This window comes from Lepus europaeus, chromosome 3 (genome assembly GCF_033115175.1).
Source record: "Lepus europaeus isolate LE1 chromosome 3, mLepTim1.pri, whole genome shotgun sequence".
Classification (NCBI taxonomy): Eukaryota; Metazoa; Chordata; class Mammalia; order Lagomorpha; family Leporidae; genus Lepus; species Lepus europaeus.
In genome coordinates this window covers 37,359,733-37,382,294 of record NC_084829.1, presented here as the reverse complement: position 1 = coordinate 37,382,294, position 22,562 = coordinate 37,359,733, and the positions used below count along the sequence as shown (strand labels likewise).

The window sequence follows — 22,562 nt, the reverse complement described above, 5'->3', positions numbered from 1 at the left end:
CGCTCCGCAGTCTCCGGAGAGAGGAAAATGACAGATGGATTTAGCTCTAATGCTTCAATTATGCAGGGCAGGGAAACCAGACACCGAGGGACCTGGTCCACAGACAAGCTGGCTGCAGCGCTTCTCACCGGGGCCAGCACTCAAAGTCACACTGCGTCCAGGTCGCGAGGCCGTGGCTGCGGAGCGCAAGAGGGCAAGCCCCTGTCCATCCCCGTGACGTGCTTGTGCCAGAGGCTGCTGGGTATTTGGAGGGTGGGGTGAGGAGGGCAAGGATGTACCCGCTGATGGGGACTCGGCACGTTCCCAGTGCTCCACGGCAGAGTCTCTCAGTGCCTCCACCTTCCCAGCCTCGCGGCCCTGGCCCACGCGTGGGCTCTGCACACATCTGTGGGCCCGAACATGGAGACTCACAGCCTCCAGCTCTTTGTAAAGCAGGTGGCTGGTAACTCCTTCCTGCCAGTCTTCGGTGGGTGACGGGCCAGCTCTGAGGGGCAGTGAGTGTGCAGCTGGCGTACTCTGGGGGTGCTTCCTCCACTGCCAAGTGAACTCAGAAGCCCACTACCCCTCTGCGTAATGAGTGATTCCCAAGAGACAAAACCACAGCGCTCTGTGCCACCAGGCACGTGCCCTCCCCGCCTCTCCCCTACAACTGGGCCTTCTCTGGACGGCGATGAGAAGCAAACATTTGCTCTGGGACTTGACTGTTCACCCTGGAAGGCACTGGGGGATGAGTACACTTGTTCCAGACCATATCACAATGACTAAAGCCATCACCTGCGGCTAAGAACTTGAAATTCTGTTTTAAAAGTAAGTCTTCCTGGGGCCCTGCTGTAAGCCACCAGCTGCAGTACCAGCATTCCATATGGGTGCCGGTTCAAGTCCCGGCTGCTCCACTTCTGATCCGGCTCCCTGCTAATGCGCCTGGGAGAGCAGTGGAAGATGACCCAAGACCTTGGGCCCCTGCAGCCATGTAGGAGACCTGGAAGAAGCTCCTGGCTCTGGCCTGGCCCAGCCCTGTCACTGCGGCCATCTGGGGAGTGAACCAGTGGATGGAAGATCTCTCTATTCTCCCCTCTCCCTCCCTAACTCTTTCAAATAAGTCAATTAAAAAAATTCTTCCTATACAAATGCCTGTGCTGGATTTTGGGACTGGCACTGGGACAAAGCAGGCTAAGCCTCCATCTGTGGTGCCAGCATTCTGTATGGGCGCCGGTTTGAGTCCCGGCTGCTCCATGTCCAATCCAGCCCTCTGATAATGGCCAGGGAGAGCAGCAGAGGATGGCCCAAATGCTTGGGCCCATGCACTCCCACAGGAGACTTAGAAAAAGCTCCTGCTTCCTGATTGGTCCAGCTCTGGCTGTTGTAGCCATTTGGGGAGTGAACCAGCAGATGGAAGACCTCTCTCTCTTCCTCTCTGTCTGTAATTCTGCCCCTTGAATAAGGAAATAAATCTTTAAAAAAAAAAAAAAAAGCTGAGCACTGAAAAACAAGTGATGCAAATTCCAAGGAGGTTCACAGCTGGAACTGGGTTGAGTTTCTCCTCTGGTCAAACATCTGGAAACACGGTGACGGGAAAATGCCTGGATAGTTATCATTCCAGCCCCACTCCCTCTTGCAAAAAGGTTTCAAATAGGGAGGGAAAAGTGAAAGTTTTATAAAAGTCATATGGTTAGATTCTTTCTTCCCCCATTTCTGTCCAGAAGTTTTGCAAACAAACTACACGGAGTTCCTGGCCGGCTGAGCCTCAGCCCTCGCTCTTCCCGCCTGCATGGGGCACACCCGTCAATGAAGCCCAGCTCGGCCGTCTCACTGTGATGAGCGCTGTGGAACCAACAGCCTGCCTGCCAGCAGTTCACTGCTCTAAGCTGCAGGGCCTTTCCTGGCAAAATGGGCATCTAGTATCTGCTTTGCTGGAGTAGGTGAAAGTTAGCGGAGGTCATGTGTGTGCAGGCACTGGGTAAGCTGGAACGGACTGGGACAAATGCCATCCACACCCAAGTCACAGACTGCTTTGTATTTTAGCAAGCAGGTAGATCGAGTCTTCACTGATGACTGTTAATGTATTCCTTTCTGTCCCTTAACAAGGGTGGGGGGACGGTGAGCACTCCTTCATAGACCAGAACAGGTGTGGTGTTCAATCAGCGTGGGACTGTGGGAGAGCTCAGGGCACTCGGACATCCGTGCTTCTGACTGGCGCCAAAGCACCCGGTCTGCCCAGACAGCTGACTTCTGGGGACCTGTGTCTCTGAGTGGAGACCCATGGCGCTGACTTAGCCCATGTGCAGAGGTGGGTCCCTGTCACATGACCTCTTGGTAAACACTTGATAAAAACATAAGCAGGTTGCTGTTTTCAGAGCCCTGTAGTTTTGGCCTTATTCGGTAATGGAGGCGAGGGGCTGGCAAGGTGGTCCTTCCACGGCCCCCAGGCCCCACTTGTCATCCCGATGATACTCTTTCCTACGCTGGTTCAGGCGCGCAGACTCGCTGCATCTGTCAGAGGCCAGGAGCTGGAGCCGCCACAAACTCCCAGGTAACTACAAAGGGGCAGGTGGCAAACCCCAGTCACTCCTGCAGAACTGGCCCCAGGTACCGACTGCTCATCACGACCTTATCAGGTGATCGATTCCCTCCTGCTTATCCAGTAAGAGCAGAAAACCCTCTGTGGAAAATGTCTTCCCAAACCCAAATCTGCGCAGATTCTGAGTGTGATGAGCAGTATCTGCAGTCTTCATCTTTAGCTGTATCCTCCGCTATCATCATTCTTGGCTGAAATGCAGACCAGCGGGGCCAGCGCTGTGGTGTAGCACATGGAGCCACCGTCTGCAGCACCGGCATCCCAAACTGCTCCACTTCTGATCCAGCGCCCTGCTGATGGCCTGGGAAAGCAGTGGGAGATGGTCCAAGTGCCTGGACCCCTGACACGCACGTGGGAGACCTGGAAGAAGCTCCTGGCTTCAGATGAGCCCAGCTCGGCCATTGCAGCCATTTGTGGAGTGAACCGGCAGATGGAAGATCTCGCTCTGTCTCTCCCTCTCTCTCTGTAACTCTTTCAAAATAAATCAATAAAACCTTTATTGATTTATTTTTTAAAGGAAGCACTGATCAGCTCAGGGGCTTAGGGGACCTCCCAGGGGGGTGGATCAGAACATCAGCACGTGCAAGAATTTCTTCCTCCGCCAAGTTTCTGAGCTGGAGTGAGTGCTTTTCGGATACTTCAGATGAGAAGGACAGCAGTGAACAGGGACGGAACACAAAGTTGAGTCACAGAGAACGCAGCGGACACCTCAATCATCGAAACGCTGGCTTTCCTCCCGGGAGGCCCTCCTCTGTGACGTCAAAGGGTCTCGTTCAGAACGGCAGAGGCCGCTGAGGAACTGCTGGGCAGGCCCAGCCCGGGGCCTGCCCAGAGCTGGCCCCCAGATGATCCCGCTGACTGCAAACCTCTTAAATCACAACTGCTCTTAGAAGCATGACTTTTATACGTACAAACAGTTTTGTTTTCCCCGTATTACTGCACACAAGGGACCGATTCTTTTAAGGAGAAATCCCCTCAGGAACGGCTCATCCTGGATTGTTCAGGCCACGGAGGAGGCTCCGTGCGTTTCCTCCCGAAGCCCCGTGAACTCTGCCTGTCCTTTACAGACACACTGGTAGGCCCGTCCAGCGCAGGGCGGCCCCTGCTGCTGCTCAGGTGGTGCACAAAGGGCCGGGCTGTGGCGTAGCGGGTAAAGCCACCACCTGCAGTGCCGGCATCCCACATGGGCACTGGTTTGTGTCCCAGCTACTCCACTTCCAATCCAGCTCCCTGCTAATGGCCTGGAAAGGCCATGAAAGATGGCCCAAGTGCTTGGGCCCCTGCACCCATGTGGCAGACCTGGAAGAAGCTCCTGGCTCTTGACTTTGGACTAGCCCAGCACTGACTGTCGTGGCCATTTGGGGAGTGAACCAGGGGATGTGAGACCTGTCTCTGTCTCTTCCTCTTTCTTTCTGTAACTCCACCTTTCAAATAAATAAATAAATCTTAAAAAAAAAAAAATAAAAGAAAGAAAGGGTCCATACCACCCTTCCTCATCACTGTCCACTTGGCTCCCTACCTCGGACAGAGCACCCACTGTAGCACTGGATTTCTGTGCTTCAGAACCACAGGCCATAGCGTGTTTTCCTCTTTCTTTGTGCTGGTGATGGCCTGGTCAGTGGCCAGGTATGAGCAGCATCAATCAGGGAATGATGGGAGAGGGAGCAAGGCCAGAGTGCCCCGACTGCTGCGCTCCGTTACCAAAGCACGGGGAGACAATGAGCACAGTCCAGCAGCCAATCACAACAGAGCTTTATATAGCATTACAAAAATAAAACCACCTCCCCTGGTTCCCCAGGACGAAGGGGGACATCGTGTTGAGACAGAGGGTCACAAAGTCAGTTGCAGCCCGGCTGACAAGCGCTTTGGGCCTGGAGTTCCTCCCTCAGCCACATCACATCAGCTCTGACACATCTGTAAAACATCTTCTCTGCACAAGTCAGACCCTAACGATCAAACCCAGGGAGGCGCCCTCTCCCCGGGGAAGACACTCGGTCAAGGCAGCACGGGCCGCAGGAGCAGTGCTGCCTCAGCGGGAAAGGGCTGCGGCCCGGCCAAGGGAGGGCACGAGAGGCTAAGCTCTGGGGACAGGCAAGGGAGGGGGGCGGCGTCTGACCCCGATGAAGCGGACAGAGACCCTCAGGACTCACACCGGGAAAGGAGCGTAAGCTCCCGCGTGCAGTGAGGTTATTTGATGTTGTGTTCCCCTCCGCTGGTTCTGGATTCCATTCTGCTTGATAAACCGCAGAGTTCTTGAGTCAGCCTTCTGCACAAGTACAGGGCGATGTGGCCAGAAAGGGGCATGAGCAGGCCCCCTGGTGACGGGTGGCTGTGACCGGCCCTGCGGGCTGTCCTCTCCGCGGCCAGGGAAGCGGCAGTGGGACGGCGCCCGGGCGAGCGGAGGCAGGCACCAGCCCTGTTTCCTGCCTGGAGGCAGCCTCCAGGCCACCGAGCCCAGCGGCTGGAAGAGTTCAGTCTCACAGACGGGGGCTGGCGAGGTCCTGGCTCCTGCCTCCAGCACACAGCTGGCTCACACGCACATGCAAAGGGCAGGGAACTCAGTGACCAACCCCTGGACAGTGGTTTCAGCGCTTGTTTTTATTTCCCCTCTTTCAATCTGGCCTTCAGCTCTCAAAGCTGCTCCGCATAGAATTCTGCTTCCTATAGTTCTGAGACCGTGGTTCCATCGCAGACAACCAAAGGCTGCACCCCTCTGGCTATGATGTAGACCTTCCAGTGGGAGGCGCCGGCATAGCCTAGCGGGAAACAGCAACAGGACAGCATGTAAGTGTCAGGGGCTGGACAGGCCTGCAGCCAAGGGCAAGGCGGGGGCTGCCAGCTGAGCCTCGTGCGGAGCCGGGCTCATAAAGCTGTTCTTGCTCTGAAGGGTTTTAGCCAAAGTGTGCCTGAAACCTGACAACCCAACAGGAGCCACTCGGAACCAGAACTCCACCAGCTGCTCTCTCCAGGGCAGCTGGGTTCACAGAGGCAGGATGCTCTGGGTGAGGCGGACTTCAGCTTTCTCAGCAAGCAGACAGAGGCAAGACCCTCCCGCCACCTCTCCTGACGGCACCTGAAATCCGGTTTCACTACCGAACTACCAGATGAGCCTAAACCAGCATTTCCCGAGTTCTGTGGATGGCAATGTCTTTTCAGTAGCCCAGGGAAAATGGGTTCCGTGCCGAGTAAGTTTGAGGAGCACTAGGCTCCCACAGTGTTCTGGAGTCTGTGGCGCACGGCTGTGCTCTATGCGCCGACCAGACAGGCGTCTCCCAAGGCAGCGGACTCCTGCCCTGTTCGCCACGGGCTCAGCAGAGAACCTGCGTTTGATGCTGGCTCCAGCTCCGGGCTCCAGCTTCCTTCTAATGCAGGCCCTGGGAGACAGCAGCAAAGGCCAAAGGGCTTGGGTCCCAGCCACCCGTGTGAGAGCCGGGACTGAATTCCTGGCCCCCAGCTTGGGCCTGGCTCAGCCCCGGGCCATTGTAAACCAACAGATAGGAGCTCCGTCTCTGTCTCTCTCTGATAACTCAATAATGTACTAGAGCTGCCAACTTCCCACAAGCACTGAGCAGAGTACCCTTCTCCCTTGCTGGGGTCCGAGTTCTACTTCTCTTCCGGCCAGAGTTCCAGGCGCCTGCTGCTCTCCCCACCTCAGCCCCCCGAGTCTCGTTCTCCTCTTATGTCTCCCCCTCCCTGTCCCATATGACTGTTGTGCGGCTGGCCTTTCACAGCCCTCTGGTCAGCACACTGGCCAGTTGTAGCACAGCAGAGACCGCGCTCTGGCCTGGGGGCTACTCGGGGCCGTCTGCACCAGCATCTGATACTCAGAGCTTCCCTGCCCACTACCAGACACTTTTCCTTCTTTTTCTTAATTCTGTATCAGGCATTCTGGATGCAGTGGGAGCTGGAGATCCGGAATTCCGATAACACGGTGTCTCCCACTGTGTGAGAACTTAGGACAGAAACTTGGTCAAGCGCAGCCACCATTGCAAACCCAACATATCAGACAGAGTGTTGCAATAGTCATCCTTCATGTAAGGGTCACTCCACTGCAAGAAAACAGGTTTAGAACAACGTCCAACACAAGAATCCACTTTTTTGGAGGAGTTTCCCAAGGGCCAGGCCAGCTGCACTCCATTACTGGTGAATACTTAATCTTTGCATTATTTTTATTTCCATTCCTAAACTGAAATAAAAGTTACGTAACTTGGATGACAGCCTGGCTGTAGTTTGCCGTCTGCTCCCTATCCCCAGTTGAGGTCAGAAGTTTCTAGGGATCTGGGGGTCTTCTGAATGAATCAAACTAAAAGCCATCTATTGGAAAACCCGTCCGGGCTCTACCAGGACTCCAGGCCTTGCCACGGCTTTGTGAGGCTGGAAGAACCAGGAGGTCAGCGGTGACGCTGTTTGACTGATGAGGACACGCTTCTACCAAGAAAACTGCTGTCAAACTGATTGCTGCTCACAGCAGCTGCGGCAAACCTATTTCTTTGGAACACATTTTTAGGAAATAAGGCACAGGACGAGTCACAGGTGGGAAAACATGGAGCCAGAGTCTGGGTGAGTCACCAACAGGAATCTTTGGCTTGGCTCTGGTTTCCTGTGTGACTGCGGCTCGTACTTACTGCTTTGCACTGTCTCATCTGGGAAATGGGCACATGAAAGGTTTCCTCTCATCTTGAGCTGTCCCTCCCTTGGCCTGTGCTCAAGCACACACTTAGACCTGACGCCCTGCCTGACGGTGGGGCCTTGGGATGGCTGCTTCCCTCTCTGGGGCTCAGCCTCCTCATCTCTCATCGGTAGAATGAGGGATTCATCAAGTATTTCCCAGAATTCCTTCCGAACACCAGCTTCTATGACCAACAGACGTGGGTGTTCTGAATGGTGCATGTACATGATGGTTTTCTCTGCCACATTTCCTCATTACTGTCCCATCTCTTAGTATGAACAATGCCTGTGTTAATAAGAGAAGGCTACTTTGAGAATACTTTCTGAATTGAAAACTAAAGTGATCCCAGGGCCTGTGTTGTGGTGAAGTGGGTTAAGCCACGACCTATGATGCCAGCATCCTATCTGAGCACCAGTTCGGGTCCTGTTGCTTCATTTCCAATTCAGCTCCCTGCTAATGAGCCTGGAAAAGCAACAGAAGATGGCCCAGTACTTGGGCCCCTGCCACCCAGGCGGGAGACCCAGATGGAGTTCCTGGCTCCTGGCTTTGGCCTGGCCCAGCCCCAGCCATTGCAGCCATTTGGGGAGTGAGCCAGCAGATGAACGATCTCTCTGTCTCTCCCTCTATCTGTAACTCTGCCTTTCATATATATACATATGGAGATATATATCTGTGCGTGTGTGTGTGTGTGCGTGCGTGCGTGTGTACGTGTGTGTGTGTGTGTGTAATGGTCCCATGGCTGACTGCCTCCTGGGGCCTTACATACCGATATCCCCTGGTTCTACTGGCATGGCCACGGACTGACAGTGTCTTCGGCACTGGAAGGGAGGGATAAGCTGCAACATGGCCTCCCCGCTGCCGATGGTAAACAGGTCATGCATCCGGTGCATCTGGAGGAAAAAACAGGAAGGAAAAGGAATAAAAAGAAAGCAAAACAAAATCTGGGAAAATCATACAACACCCCTCACATGTATGGATCTGAGTTTCCTAGCAGCCTAAGCAAAAAGAAAAATAGAACCAATAACAACCTTCACAATTACATCCAAAAAATGAAAATACGCTAGTTTCTCCTCTGCTGGCAGGTCCAGCGCTGAGACTATGGCCACATCTCTTCTACTTGTTCTCCTAATGCAACACTTTGTGATTCAGTGTGCAGTGTCCTCAAAAAGGGCCTCAGAGCACAGCCCACCTACGCTCCATAAGTTGCAACTATTTCTAGCCGAGCTTCAGAGTGGGCCAAAGTTATAAAAGGTCTAAGTGCAATTTAAAGAAATTTTAAGATTTTAATTTATTTAAAAGGCAGAGTGACAGAAAGTGGGAGAAAGATTTTCTATCAGCTGGTTCACTCCACAAATGCCCACAATAGCCAGGGCTGAGCCAGGCTGACGCCATAAGCCAGGAACTCCAACTGGGTCTCCTACATGGATGGCAAGCACTCAGTTCTTGAGCCATCATCTGCTGCCTCTCAGGTGCATCAGCAGGAAGCTGGATCAGAAGCGAGGTGGAGGTGGGCTGCAGGCATTCCAGGCAGGGGCTTAACCCACTGTGCCACAATGCCTCCCCTCACTGCAATTCAAGTTCTGCTCGAAGAGAATTCAACACGTGGTGGTTTGAGTATGTAATCTTCCAAGGGTCTGGTTTGTTCCAGATTGCTTTAGGTAAGTAGATGGTCTGCATACCCTTTGAGCATTCTTCTGTAGAGCATTATTTCTTTCTACCAGGGTCCTGATCAGAATTGCAAAGCAGCAAGCTCAAGTTTGCACTATTTGGCAAGATCAAGGTGAGCAGATATGCTACGTGTCTGCTAAAAACCAGGCTTCTTGCTTTTCTCTTAATTAAGGGACATTTGTTTGGTACAATGATTAAGAAGCAGTTGGGCCGGCGCCACGAATCACTTGGCTAATTCTCTGCCCACAGTGCCGGCACACCAGGTTCTAGTCCCGGTCGGGGCGCCGGATTCTGTCCCGGTTGCCCCTCTTCCAGTCCAGCTCTCTGCTGTGGCCCGGGAAGGCAGTGGAGGATGGCCCAAGTGCTTGGGCCCTGCACCCACATGGGAGACCAGGAGGAAGCACCTGGTTTCTGGCTTCGGATTGGCGTAGCGTGCCAGCCGTAGCGGCCATTTTGGGGGTGAACCAATGGAAAAAAGGAAGACCGGCCGGCGCCATGGCTTAACAGGCTAATCCTCCGCCTTGCGGCGCCGGCACACCGGGTTCTAGTCCCGGTTAGGGCGCTGGATTCTATCCCGGTTGCCCCTCTTCCACGCCAGCTCTCTGCTATGGCCCGGGAAGGCAGTGGAGGATGACCCAAGTGCTTGGGCCTTGCACCCGCATGGGAGACCAGGAGAAGCACCTGGCTCCTGGCTTCGGATCAGCGCGATGAGCTGGCCGCAGCGGCCATTGGAGGGTGAATCAACGGCAAAAAGGAAGACCTTTCTCTCTGTCTCTCTCTCTCTCACTATCCACTCTGCCTGTAAAAAAAAAAGAACATTAAAAAAAAAAAAAAAAAAAGGAAAAATGGAAGACCTTTCACTCTGTCTCTCTCTCACTGTCTAACTCTGCCTATTAAAAAAAAAAAAAAAAAACCAGTTGGGATGCCTGCATCCTGCATCAGCGTACCTGAGTTCAAGGCCTGGTTCCACTTCGGATTCCAGCTTCCTGCTACTGTGCTCAAGCACTTGGATCCCTGCCACTCACAGGACAGATCAGGACTGAGTTCTAAGCTCCCGGTTTTGGTCAACCCTGGCTATTGTGGGCATCTGGGGAGTGAAACAGCGGATGGAAGATTCTCTTTCTCTTATATATATATAAACAAATAAAATCAAGATCTTTTAAAAACCTTTTCAAGAGGAATGTCAAAGATTTTAAAAAGGATATGTTTTAATGAGAAAAAGAAAGACAGAAACAAATGACAGCAAGACTGGCCTCTGATTTTGAATACTGGGACACAGCCAGGCTATGTACCTTCTCAGGTAACCACTGCACTTCTGAGCGCATACTACAGCCAACAGGCGTTAGTGCAACCTGCTGTGTAACAGGCAAGGGGCTGTGAACTCTGGGATGAGGCTGGGACACAGCAGGGAACAGAAGCAAAGGGAGAGCTTTAAAGAGAGAAGCTCGGACTTCTGCCCCCACCTTTTCTCCAGACCTGTGGGCTTCCCCTCCCTTCTCCTCCTCCGAGCTCCCGTCCTTCAGGGAAATCCACAGGAAACAGGGCTGAGTCAGAAGTCTGACTTCCCAGGCCACGTCTGATTGTCAGTTTACCTTTCAGGGCCTCGGGTTTGGGCCACATCTTCCCTGTCCCCAAGCACGACCATGATTCTGATTCCACGGCAACACATTTCATGGGCTACTGTAGTAGCAGGCTGGGGGCCTGGTGCCTGGAGCTGGCCTACAGCTGATAGGTACTAATACTGGCAGAAGCCCTGATATGTATAGTCTCGACAAAAATCCCAGAAAACCTCAAAAAAGTAGAAGTATCCTTCTTTCACATGGTCTGAGTGGGGGCAGGATGATGAACCCCCTCTCCCAAGGTGGAAAGAACCAGACAACAGGAGGGCATGGGCCAGGCCTCGGCCACACTGGGAGCACATGTACTGGGCTTTGGCACCCTCACCTCGTCTTCCCCAGGTGCCGCCAAGCTGGATGGATCCCCACTCCGTGCTTTCTTATCCTAAGGCTGAGGCCAGACATGTGAATTTACCAGGGCCCAGGGCCCAGGGACGTGGACAACAGGGTGGGGTAACAAGGCCAGGGGAAAGGAGCGCTGGGGCTAGGGCGGGGAAACAAGTGCTCTGAGAGACCAGACTCTCAGGACTTGTGCCGATTTGGGCCACTCCCCTTCCCAAAACATCCTGGAGAACACAGCAAGATGCCTGTGATAAGCATCTGTGGAACTCTGCATCTACTCCTTTGGCTGGGCTCCGTGCTGTTAAGCAGACGGGTAAAATGAACTTGAGTCTTCAAGCAGGAAAATCGAGATAAAGAGAAACGCCCTTGCCCAGAATTATATCATATTCATCAAGATGAAATCATCTTAGGGGGTTGGGTTCTAGCCAGAGAGCGCAGGATAAAGGTCTTTAAAATCTGAGGCAAGAGCCCAGCACCTCCACCCCACTGCTGGCAGACAGAAGTTATTACTTCTAGACAAAATGACTGTTTTTATGACTTGTAAATTCCTTTAACAAAATTCAGCAAATCTGGAGCCAAATAATAGTATCAAGAGGCTGACACTACAACCCAGAGTTGGTAGGGGAGTCACAGTTTGGGAAATTTTATTTTTTTTTACAAAGGGAAATTCATGTTTTTCAATTCTTCCAAACCTGTCCATACTCAAAAACCTTCTTCAGGAAAAAGGCCCAACAAGGGAGCAATTCAGACCCTGACTCGGGAGCAGCCTCCCGGTTCCTTCCAGGGCCTAGCGAGATAGAGGGCTCAGGCTGTGGCCCCAAGCGGCGGCGGGGTAGGAAAGGGCTGCACTCCTCCCCGGCCCCCGCCTTCTGCAGGTTATCCAGTTATTACAGTAGGGAGGCTGAGGGGAGCCTCCTGGCTAACTTGCTCTTTGACCTTGGGTGAATCACTGAGTTTCTCTGGGGCTCGGAAGCTGTGCTATTTATTTACGCACTGCTTGTTTACCCACTGTCTACTTTCTGGCCTGAGGCAGCGAAGCAGACTGGCTCTACCTCAAGTCCCAGGATTCTACTTCCTTGATCAGAGAAAAGCAGCCTGCCCCCAGATCTGCAAGGTCAGGAGACTTGCTAGAAACACAGCTTCCTCACAGGGTGGCTGTGGCAAGTCTCCTGGCTAGCCACGGGAGGGGAGACCTTAGATTATGCCGGTGTTTCTTTAATTCATCTTTTTTTTTTTTTTTTTTCTTGACAGGCAGAGTTAGAGAGAGAGAGAGAGAGAGAGAGAAAGGTCTTCCTTCCATTGGTTCACCCCCGCCAAATGGCTGCTACAGCTGGCACGCTGTGCCAATCTGAAGCCAGGAGCCAAGTGCTTCCTCCTGGTCTCCCATGCAGGTGCAGGGCCCAAGGACCTGGGCCATCCTCCACTGCCTTCCTGGGCCACAGCAGAAAGCTGGACTGGAAGAGGAGCAACCGGGACAGAATCCGGTGCCCCAACCGGGACTAGGACCCGGGTACCGGCGCCGCAGGCAGAGGATTAGCCTAGTGAGCTGCGGCGCCGGCCTTCAATTCATCCTTAATTATAGTATTAGTCTAGCTTCCACACGAGGAAAATTCTAGCTCTAAATTCTCTCAAAATTCCCTACCTTACTCCCCGTAACAGGTTCTGGGTGAAGAAGAAAGCACTTTTTTAGGGAGGCATCTTTTGGAAATGGCAGGTGGTTGAAAACAGGCAAAAGTTCATGTAAAATTTGCGATCTGTTCAGTGGTCTTCTCCTGTTAAAAGTTTAAAACAAAGAAAAGTCATGCACTAGGCGAGCCAGCCTCTCTCCATGACTAATAGGGCTAAGCAAGGGTGGGGGCGCTGTGGGCGGTGGGTCATGAAGGGGAACAGCAGCAGGATGTCTTAAGGTCTGGGTTCAGGAAGAACAGTCAGGCCAAGGCAATGAATTCTAACTCGCAATACTGCGCACTCGCACAAAGCCTGCAGCCACCATGTGTGTGTGTGGGTGGGTGTTTATAGAGTCCAGCTAAAACAACATATAGAGGAAGGACAGAGGCAGGCTATTCATTGTCTTGGAAAAGAGGCCCAGTGACAGCAGATGGGGCGGGGTGGGGGGCGGGTGGGCAGAGGAGGAGGGCACAGAAGTGCGACCTTTCTGAAGCACAGCGCTCTGCGGGGGAAAGCCTGACTGGCTTGTCAAAGTGGCCATTCTGTCAAGTAAGTAAGTGGCACACTTATCAAAAGGTGGAAGCATGACAAAGCTATCCAACAAAAAGCCCGAAAGGGCCATGCTAGTTCTCTCTGGAATGGTTCTAAGATGGACGGTGGCTTCCCTTCCTGTTGGATGAGAAGATGTTAAAAGATGTAGGGCTCAGGAAGAAAACCAAGCCGGTTCTAATCCTGGCTGGCTGATCTTGGCCAAGTTACTTAACCTCTCTGATTCCTATGTTTCTGATCTGAAAAATGACAACGGTAACTCCTACTTCCCAGGGCTATGAGTGTCACCAATAAGCGAGGCGCACGCGCGCCCAGGCATACCGCCGGCACAAGCAAGCCGGGGCCGCGGTCTTCACTTTCTCGGCGCTCTCCTCAGCCCTCTGTGCTCCAGATGCATTTCACATACCACAGATGCCACGCTCGCATGCAGGCTTGGCGCTCCCACTTCGTACACACCTTCTCCAGCCTTCCTCAGGGAGCGCCTCTCGCTGACTGCAGGGCGCATCGCGCTGTGCTTCCCGTGCTGGGCACGTGGCGGGGGGCTCGTGTCACTGACACCGGGTACTCACCATGGGTAAGGGAATGGGAACCACCGCTCCGGGAAGCAGCGCCACCACTTGGTGAGAAAGCCTTCAGTGAAGCCTTCCGAGGCTTCGGGGTATTTGCATAGGAAGTGCTGCATCTCTTCAGAGGACAGGGGCTGTCCTGTCTTGGGGAGGCAGAAAACACAGCAGCACAGGCAACACATTACTTCTTAGAAATCCAGGGATTGATGGGGGGGGGAGGGGTCAGGCTTCTGCTTACCTTGATCACCAGAGGGTGGAGTCGCTCAAATTTCTGTGGGGTGTCTCCCAAGAGCACCACCTGGAGGGGTAACTTCTGGGCACAGCCGGTGCAGTTGGCGGGGATGGGATCCGACTCATTCTGCTCGCAGCTGTTTGTCCACCAGGGGTCCAAGTCTGAGGGAGGAGGACATGTGGGAAAGTGGACAGAGGGAGAGCACAGCTGGTAAACCCAGCAGCCCCGAGCGGCAGTGACCGCAGACAGCAAAGGCATCACAACACAGCTCTGGAGGCTCTGAACAGGGGCACGCCCGCCAGGGGCCTCTGTGGGGCCCGGGCCCACGGGACAGGGCTGAGACAGACAAGCGTTTCTTTCAATGTGCCTTTCTTTGCTTTAGAAAGTACCTTTTAACATGTGTGTCTTCCCTAAATCAATCAACAAAAGTGCAACAGTTGCAAGAAACATTCAGCAATGCATTTCTCAAGGCTCTTGACCCCGGGGCCCACACATGTGGATCTGAACTGGCGACAGCACGTGGGGCGGGGCCGATGGAAAGAGTGGTCCCCATCACTGAGCACATCTTCTCACACACTCTGGCGGTGTGCCTGGACCTCGGCTCCCAGGGACAAGTAGGGCCAGGGTGACTCTGGGAAGGAAGAGTGAGAAAAGAACACCAACAAGTATGGAGAGGGCAGATAGGACCTTTGGGGGCCATTCTTGGAACAAAGTAAACACATCTGCCCAAAAGACAGTGCTCATCACAGCCACGAAGGGGGCGGAGCTACTAGCCACGGTTTCCACACATGGGAGCACACATGGGTGAGAAATAAACGAATGCGATGTGAGTGCTAGCTCCCCGACGGCTTTCCCTGCTCGGGCCCCTGCTCGGAGTGGCCCCTGCTTCCACACACCTCTCCCAGTTTCTGGGTTCCTTTCCTCCAACACTATCCTATGTATGTTCTCGCATTATTTCCTGTTGACTTTCTGTTTCATTCTGGACTTCATCTGTGTTCTCTCTAATGTGTTTGTTTTAAACTTGAACTTGAATCCAAATGTTTCACAAGATGGTTCTGATTAAACCCAATGGAAACCAGTCAGGAGGGCCCAGGACAGATGACAACAGGCAACCAAACGTGGCTGACATGAAGTCACTTCTTCAAACACACTTGGAAACCGACGCTTCACCACAAATCACTTTCTCCAGCTAGTTTGTAAACACTACTTCCTTTTCTCGAATGCTGTGGTCGTGGGGCACTGAGATGCTCACTGGGGAAGGACCATGTGTGTTCTCGGCTCTCCTCCCCAGGACGCTTCCCCAGGTGTTCCTGCAGTAGCTGCCACCTACCCTCCTGGCCAATCAGCCTCAGCAGACTGTCATCCAGAGGACGACAGCATCCAGGGGCAGCCAACAGCCCTCCTGGGCCACCTGTTGGGGCCACGCGGCTGCACATTCTTTTCCCTTCTGGAGTATTCTCAAGTGTTTCTTATGAGGGGTCAAATATGATGAGTTCTTGCCAAAGTACAAGAGCTCTGGGTAACATACATACGTACACTGACCCATAAACAGTCCTAGAAGGTTGCAGTTATACAGCATTTCCGTTTCCAAAGTAGCTGGGAGGGAAGGGGAAGGGAAGAGGGAGCTAATGTACACAGGGCCAGGCCTGATTCCGATGGTTTTCACACACTGAATTTTCACCACGTAATTACTGCGGGAGCATCGCTATCCTTGTCTGACAGATGAAGGAACTGAAAGGCTGACTGAAGTTCCTGTGGGGCCAGAGTGCAGCCGGAGGAGCAGAGGGGCGCCAGGCACGGGGTGGGCGCTGAGCGGCGGGGAAGGCGGCTGCAGAGACAGACTGCCATGAGGGCTCCGGGGCATGAACACGTCTGACTCTGCTGACAGCAGAACCAAGAAACTTCAGAGGCTCCTGAGCAGGGGTGTGCCGATGTTCCAGGAAGATTACTCTAGGCTGTGACAAGGGCACCCTAGAAGGGTGACGCTGGGAAGAGGAAGCCTCATAGATTTCAGTAATTTACCCTGTCCTTTTTCTTTTTGGGGAGAAGGGGGGATTGTACTATAATGAGAAATGAAACATAGTAAGAGTCTAAACCAGGGCAGTGGGCTTGCATGGGAAGGGCTGGCTTCCAGAAGCAGTGACGATGACTCTGTAGCCATGGGCAGCACTGCTGGGCGTGTTTCTGGGGCTGACGCTGCCCAGGAGCCCCACATCTTGGCAGCACGCACATGGAACACACTGGAGCTCTAGATGTGGTACAGCATGTTGCTAGTCACGTGCCACATTCCAACACAACAGCTGATTACCACATTTCCCCAAGAGTGGAGAGTGAAGTGTCAGGAGGAAGAGGGACCCTCCTCTAATTTGCACAGAGGTGCTTCAGAATCGGGGAGCAAACAGCTCTGAAACCGACGAGGAAGGAGATTATTTTAATTGTGATTTATTTCATTTGAATTGATTTTGAGCTTTAGATATTCTTGAGGTTTTCAGGTAGCGATGCCTTGAAGAGCAGGCACAGGAAGCTGACCCAGTGAAGGGAGGTCAAGGACAAGAGAGAGAGCAAGGACAGGACATCTTAGACTCAGAACGCCCTGAGCCTCGCGGTCCCTGGAAATCTGAGAAGCACAAGTGAAAGCATGCGAGTACCCAAAAGGACTGGACAAGGCGGCAGAACACGAGAGACAGAGGTCCAGATACGTGAACCTCAATAGCTTTCTTCTCTACTAGCTACACACAAGTTAGAAACTGGAGTAGAAAATCATCTCGCTCAGAATAAGTAGTAATAAATTTAACAAGAACTGTAAAACTAAGAATTTACTGAAGGATAGAAAATAAGAACCAAAAGAATAAAGAAATGTAGCACACTATGCTCTTGGATGGAAAGACTAAATTTAAAGATGTCAAGTGTCCCCAAAACCATGTATATAAATTTAATTCAACTTGGAATCACCTCAGGGTTTCTTATTAGTGAAGGCAGGGATAGGGTGGGGCTGTGACAACTGGATTTTTTTTTTAAAAGATTTTATTTATTTGTTTAAGAGGCAGAGTTACAGACAGGCAGAGGGAGAGACAGAGAGAAAGGTTTTCCATCTGCTGGTTCACTTCCCAGCTGGAGCTGAGCCGACCTGAAGCCAGGAGCCAGGAGCCTCCCCCAGGTCTCCCACACGGGTGTGGGGGCCCAAGCACTTGGGCCATCTTTCACTGCCTTCCCAGGAAACAGTAGAGAGCTGGATCAGAAAAGGAGCAGCCAGGACTTGAACTGGCACCCTTATGGGATTTCTGGTGCTGCAGGTGGAGGCTTAGCCCATTACACCATAGCATCAGTCCCAACTGGATTTTAAAGCTCATCTAGAAGAGTAAATGTGTGGAACAGCAATAGGCAATAAACCCCTCTCTGCCCAAGATACCAGGGATAATATCAATAGATTAAAGTATGGTCACTGCTTACAATCTGTATAGGACACGCCCCTCAGGCCCAGGAACAGGTAAAGAATATAGTAAGAACCTTACGCCACAGGCTCTGAGCAAATTATGGCCTGAAGACCTCACCCCACACCACCCCTGGGCTGCTAACAGCCTGAGCCTGTCTCCATGCTGGGCAGGAGGACAGCAGGCTGGAGGCAAAGAGCATCACTTTGCTTTCCCTACACAGACAACACATTTTTAGAAAACAGCTCTGTGGGCAGCCATTATAACCCAGCGGGTTAAGCTACTGCTCGGGACACCTGCCGCCTATATCACAGTGCCTGGTTCAAGTCCCAGCTACTCTGTGCTTCTAATCCAGCTTCCTGCTAATGCACCTGGGAGGCAGTGAATGATGTCCTAAGTACTTGGGTCCCTGCCACCCACACAGGAGACCCAGATAGGTTTCCTTGGTCCTGGCTTTGGTCTAGCCTAGCTAATGCAGGCAACTGAGGAGTAAACCAGCACATGGAAGATACCTGTCTCTCTTTGTCACTTAACTTTTCAAACAAATAAATAAATCTGTAAAAAAACAAAAATTTAAAAGTTTTATTATAATTCACATCATAAAATTCACCCACTTAATGTGCAACTCAGTGGATTCTACTATTTTCTTTCTTTTTTTTTTTTTTTTTGACAGGCAGAGTGGACAGTGAGAGAGAGAGACAGAGAGAAAGGTCTTCCTTTGCCGTTGGTTCACCCTCCAATGGTCGCCGCGGTAGCGCGCTGCGGCCGGCGCACCGCGCTGTTCCGATGGCAGGAGCCAGGTGCTTCTCCTGGTCTCCCATAGGGTGCAGGGCCCAAGCACTTGGGCCATCCTCCACTGCACTCCCTAGCCACAGCAGAGAGCTGGCCTGGAAGAGGGGCAACCGGGACAGGATCGGTGCCCCGACCGGGACTAGAACCCGGTGTGCCGGCGCCGCAAGGCGAAGGATTAGCCTAGTGAGCCGCGGCGCCGGCCGGATTCTACTATTTTCAATGGTCAACCATCACCACTATCTAATTTTGAGATTACTTTTGTCAACTCCAGAAGAAATTCTATACCCATTAGCAGTAATTCCCAATCCTGAGCCCTTTCCCTCTAGCCCTAAGCAATCACTAACCTGTTCTTGGTCTCTATGGATTTGACCATTCAAATAATTCACGTAAGTGGAGTCACACAGTATGGGGCTGTTTGTGCCTGGCTTTAAGTATGATGTTTCCAAGGCTCATGCCTGTTATAGTAGCCATCACTAACCTCTCCTTCCTTGCTACTGAGTAATATTCCATATATATATATATATGAATATATATTCATACATTATATATATATAATATATATATTCATACCATATATATACACCATAATATATATGTACACCATAATATATATATTCATACCATATTAGTTTATTCATTCTCAGCTGATGGGCAGTTGGGCTGTCACCACTGTGGGTGACTATGAATAATGTTCCTATGAACAATCTGTGTGGATTCATGTTCTCAGGTCTCTGGGGTATATACCCAGGAGTGGAAATAACTAGCTAACATGATAACCCCAATGTTTAACTTTCTGAGGACTGCCAAGCTGTCTTCCAAAGAAGTTACGCTGTCTCACATTCCATAAGCAATGGGTGTGGGCACCAGTTTCTCCGTGCCACTGCCAGTGCTTGTTACTGTCTGTAGTTTGGATTAGAGCCGTGGACATAAGCAGCACCGGTGGTTTGGATTTGCATTTCCCTGATCGATAAGGATGCTGAGCTTCTTCCCATGAGCACATGTCTCTGTATCTTCCTAAATGTCTACCAAATCCTTTGCCCATTTCTAATTAGATTCTCTTTCCATTTCTGAGTTTTAAGAGTTGTAACTAATAAATTCTCAAAAAATAAATGAGGGACTTGCTTCATCAGATACTGAAGCATTCTATAAACCCACCATAACTAAAACAGTATACAGCCATTTCTCATTATTTATTCATGGCTTCCTAGTTGTAAATTTGCCTATTCCCGGAAGCTCACTGGTGACTCCAAAGTCAATCCCCATGGTGCAGAGCAGGGAGGCAGGTGGAACAAGGCACTGCTCTGCCTTTCTGACTTCCGTCTTATACTGTAAACAAGCATCCCTTTCACCTATTAAGTGCCACATTTTTGTGCTTTTTGTTGGATACTCTGCAGTTTAAAATGGTTCCCAAGGGAGGTTATACATGTGTGAGGAAAGGGAATATATGAGGACTCTCTGTACTCTCCCTGCTTAATTTTGCTGTGAACTCAAAATTCCTCTAGAAAATATTTTGCTTTTTGTTTTTGTTTTTTTAAAGCACCCAAACATAGTCCTCAAGTACTGCCTAGTGCTCCTTAGTGTAAGGAGGCTGTGATGGGGCAGGCTTTATGGCACACTCAGAAGTGTCTGAGTGTCAGTCCTGCCCCCACTTCTCATACAGCTTCCTGCTAATGCACACCCTGAGAGGCAGCAGATGATCCCTACTTGTCACCCGTGAAGGAGACCGATGGAATTCCTGGCTCCTAGCTTTGGTTTGGCCCAGTCCTGGCTGCTGCAGGCATCTGGGGAGAGAACCAGCAAATGAAAGCTCTCTGACACTCTATCCTTCAAACTTAAAAAAAAAAAATAATAATAATAATGGCTGTGATGTGCCTCCAAGAAAAAACATAAGTGCTTTATACAGGCATGAGTTATACCGGCATTGACTGTGGATTTAATGGTGATGAGTTGACAACATATTAAATAAGATGATGCTTACGTAGAAACATATATAAAACAAAGTTGTATATTGATGGCTTGATGAAAATGTTCTGGCAGAGGCCTGAAGAAACTTAACACTCACTACATTTCCCTAAGGTCAATGATTCCGTATTCTCTGATTCAGGGTTCTTGGGACTTTACAGAACACACTATGAAATTGACATTATGTTCTCATACAGGGGGCTATATCCTATATACTTCCTCTATATAGAACAACTACATGGGGCCTGCAAAAAGTTCAAGCAGGCATTGTGGCATAGCAGCCTGAGCCACTGGCTGGGACACCTGCCTCTCTTATCAGAGTGCCTGAATTTGAGTCCTGCCTCCACTTCCAATCCAGCTTCCTGCCAATGAGCCTAGGAGGCATGAGATGATGGCTCACCTGCTTGAGTCCCTTCCAGCTACACAGCAGACTTAGTGGAGTTCCTGGCTCTTGGCTTTGGCCTAGCCCAGGGCCAGCTGTTGTAGGTATCTGGGGAGTGAACCAGCAGATGGAAGATCTCTGTCTCACTCTCTTTCTGTTGTTCTGCTTTTCAAATAAATAAAAACAAATAAACTTAAACAACTTTAAAAGTGCAGGGGCCCAAGTACTTTGGCCATCCTCTGCTACTTTTCCCAGGCCATCAGCAGGGAGCCAGACTGGAGTGGAGCAGCCAGGATTCAAACCAGCACCCATATGGGATGGCATTGCTGCAGGCTGGGGCTTTAATCCACTGAGCCACAGTGCTAGCCCCTAAACTTATCTCTTAATTTTATCTTTCCACATTCTTTTTTCTTTCTTGAGAGGCAGAGAGACATGCAGATAGAGAAACAGAGAGAATGAGTTCCCATCTACTGATAGACTCGACAAATCCCTGTAATAGCTGCAGGCTGGGACAGGTCAAAGCTGGCAGTTGGAACTCAATTCAGACCTCCCATATGAGTGGCAGCCATCCAATTACATAAACTATCACCACTGCCCTCCAAGTTCCATAGTGGCAGGAAGCTGGAATCAAGAGACAGAACAGGGGCCGGCACTGTGGTGCAGCAGGTTAAAGCCCTGGCCTGAAGTGCCAGCATCCCATATGGGTGCCGGTTCTAGTCCCAGCTGCTCCTCTTCCGATCCAGCTCTCTGCTATGGCCTGGGAAAGCAGTAGAAGATGGCCCAAGTCCTTGGGCCCCTGCACCTGCATGGAAGATCCGGAAGAAGGTCCTGGCTCCTGGCTTCAGATCAGCACAGCTCTGGCCATTGTGGCCATTTGGGGAGTGAACCAGAGGATGGAAGACCTCTCTATCTGTCTCTATCTAAGTAACTCTGTCTTTTAAATAAATAAAATAAATCTTTAAAAGAGAGAGAGAGAGAGAGACAGAGACAGAGAGAGAGAGAGAGAGAACAAGGGGCCGGCGCTGTGGCTCAGCAGGTTAAGCTGCCATCTCAGTGCTGGCACCCCATGTAGGCTCCGATTCAAGTCTCAGCTGCTCTGCTTCCAATCTAGCTCCCTAAAGCATCTGGGAAAGGCAGCAAAGGATTGACCCTGGGTGCTCCAATGTGGGCATCCCAACTGGCACCCTAACCACTAGGCCAAACGCCTACCCCTCAATGAACTTTTTGAAGTACCTTTGTATATGAGAATAATTTGTGATAGAAGTAAACTTTGATTTGGTTAGGAAAGGACAGATTTAGCAAATCACATTGCGATAAGTGGTCATCTATTTGGAAGAAAACAAAATGTGCTCTCTGCCTATCACTATACGTTGAACTAAATTCTTTATCAATTAAAAGGAATGTGCACTTAGCCTAGCAGTTAATACTCCCGCCTGCCCACCTGCCCGCCTCCCACACTGACCGGTGTGCCTGAGTTTGATTCCTGGCTCCAGCTTCCTGCCAATGGGAGCAGCTGTGATGACTCAGGTAATTGGGTTCCTATCACCCATGCGGGAGACCTGGATGGTGTTCCTGGCTCCTGGCTTTGGCTTTGCCAAGCCACAGGCATTGGGGAGTAAACCAGTGGATAGAAGTTCTCTCGCTCTCAAATAAATAAGTAATTTTAAAATAATAATAAAAGTACTGATAAAATTCTAAAAATAACTAAAGGCAAAGACAGGAGATGATTTTTATGATCTTAGAAACAAAGAAGGCTTCCTAAGTAAGAAACATACTCAGGGGCCGGCACTGTGGTGTAGCAGGTAAAGCCGCCACCTGCAGTGCCAGCATCCCATATGGGCGCTGGTTCAAGTCCCGGCTGCTCCACTTCCAATCCAGCTCTCTGCTATGGCCTGGGAAAGCAGTAGAAGATGGCCCAACTCTTGGGCCCCTACACCCGCGTGGGAGACTCAGAAGTTCCTGGTTCCTGGCTTTGGATCGGCGTAGCTCTGACCATTGTGGCCATCTGGGGGAGCTAACCTCTCTCTCTCTCTTTTTCTCTCTCTCTGTGTAACTCTTTCAAGCAAATAAATAAATATTTTTAAAAAGGAATTATTATAAAAAAAGAAAC

The 22,562-nt window shown here is 51.1% G+C and overlaps 1 protein-coding gene across 4 annotated transcripts in view; it reads right to left on the bottom strand.

Moving 5' to 3' along the window:
• Positions 1-4,310: 4,310 nt before the first annotated feature.
• Positions 4,311-22,562, bottom strand: part of C3H6orf89 (chromosome 3 C6orf89 homolog) — a 38,740-nt gene continuing 20,488 nt past the window's right edge. For all 4 annotated transcript variants that reach the window (XM_062186033.1, XM_062186031.1, XM_062186032.1 and 1 more), the window contains 5 exons: positions 13,892-14,046; positions 13,657-13,796; positions 12,513-12,642; positions 8,011-8,134; positions 4,311-5,331 (listed from right to left, as the gene is read on the bottom strand). In XM_062186033.1, coding sequence (XP_062042017.1) covers positions 5,237-5,331; positions 8,011-8,134; positions 12,513-12,642; positions 13,657-13,796; positions 13,892-14,046 — 644 coding nt within the window. In that variant the 3' untranslated portion in view covers positions 4,311-5,236. The remainder of the gene's footprint in view (positions 5,332-8,010; positions 8,135-12,512; positions 12,643-13,656; positions 13,797-13,891; positions 14,047-22,562) is intronic.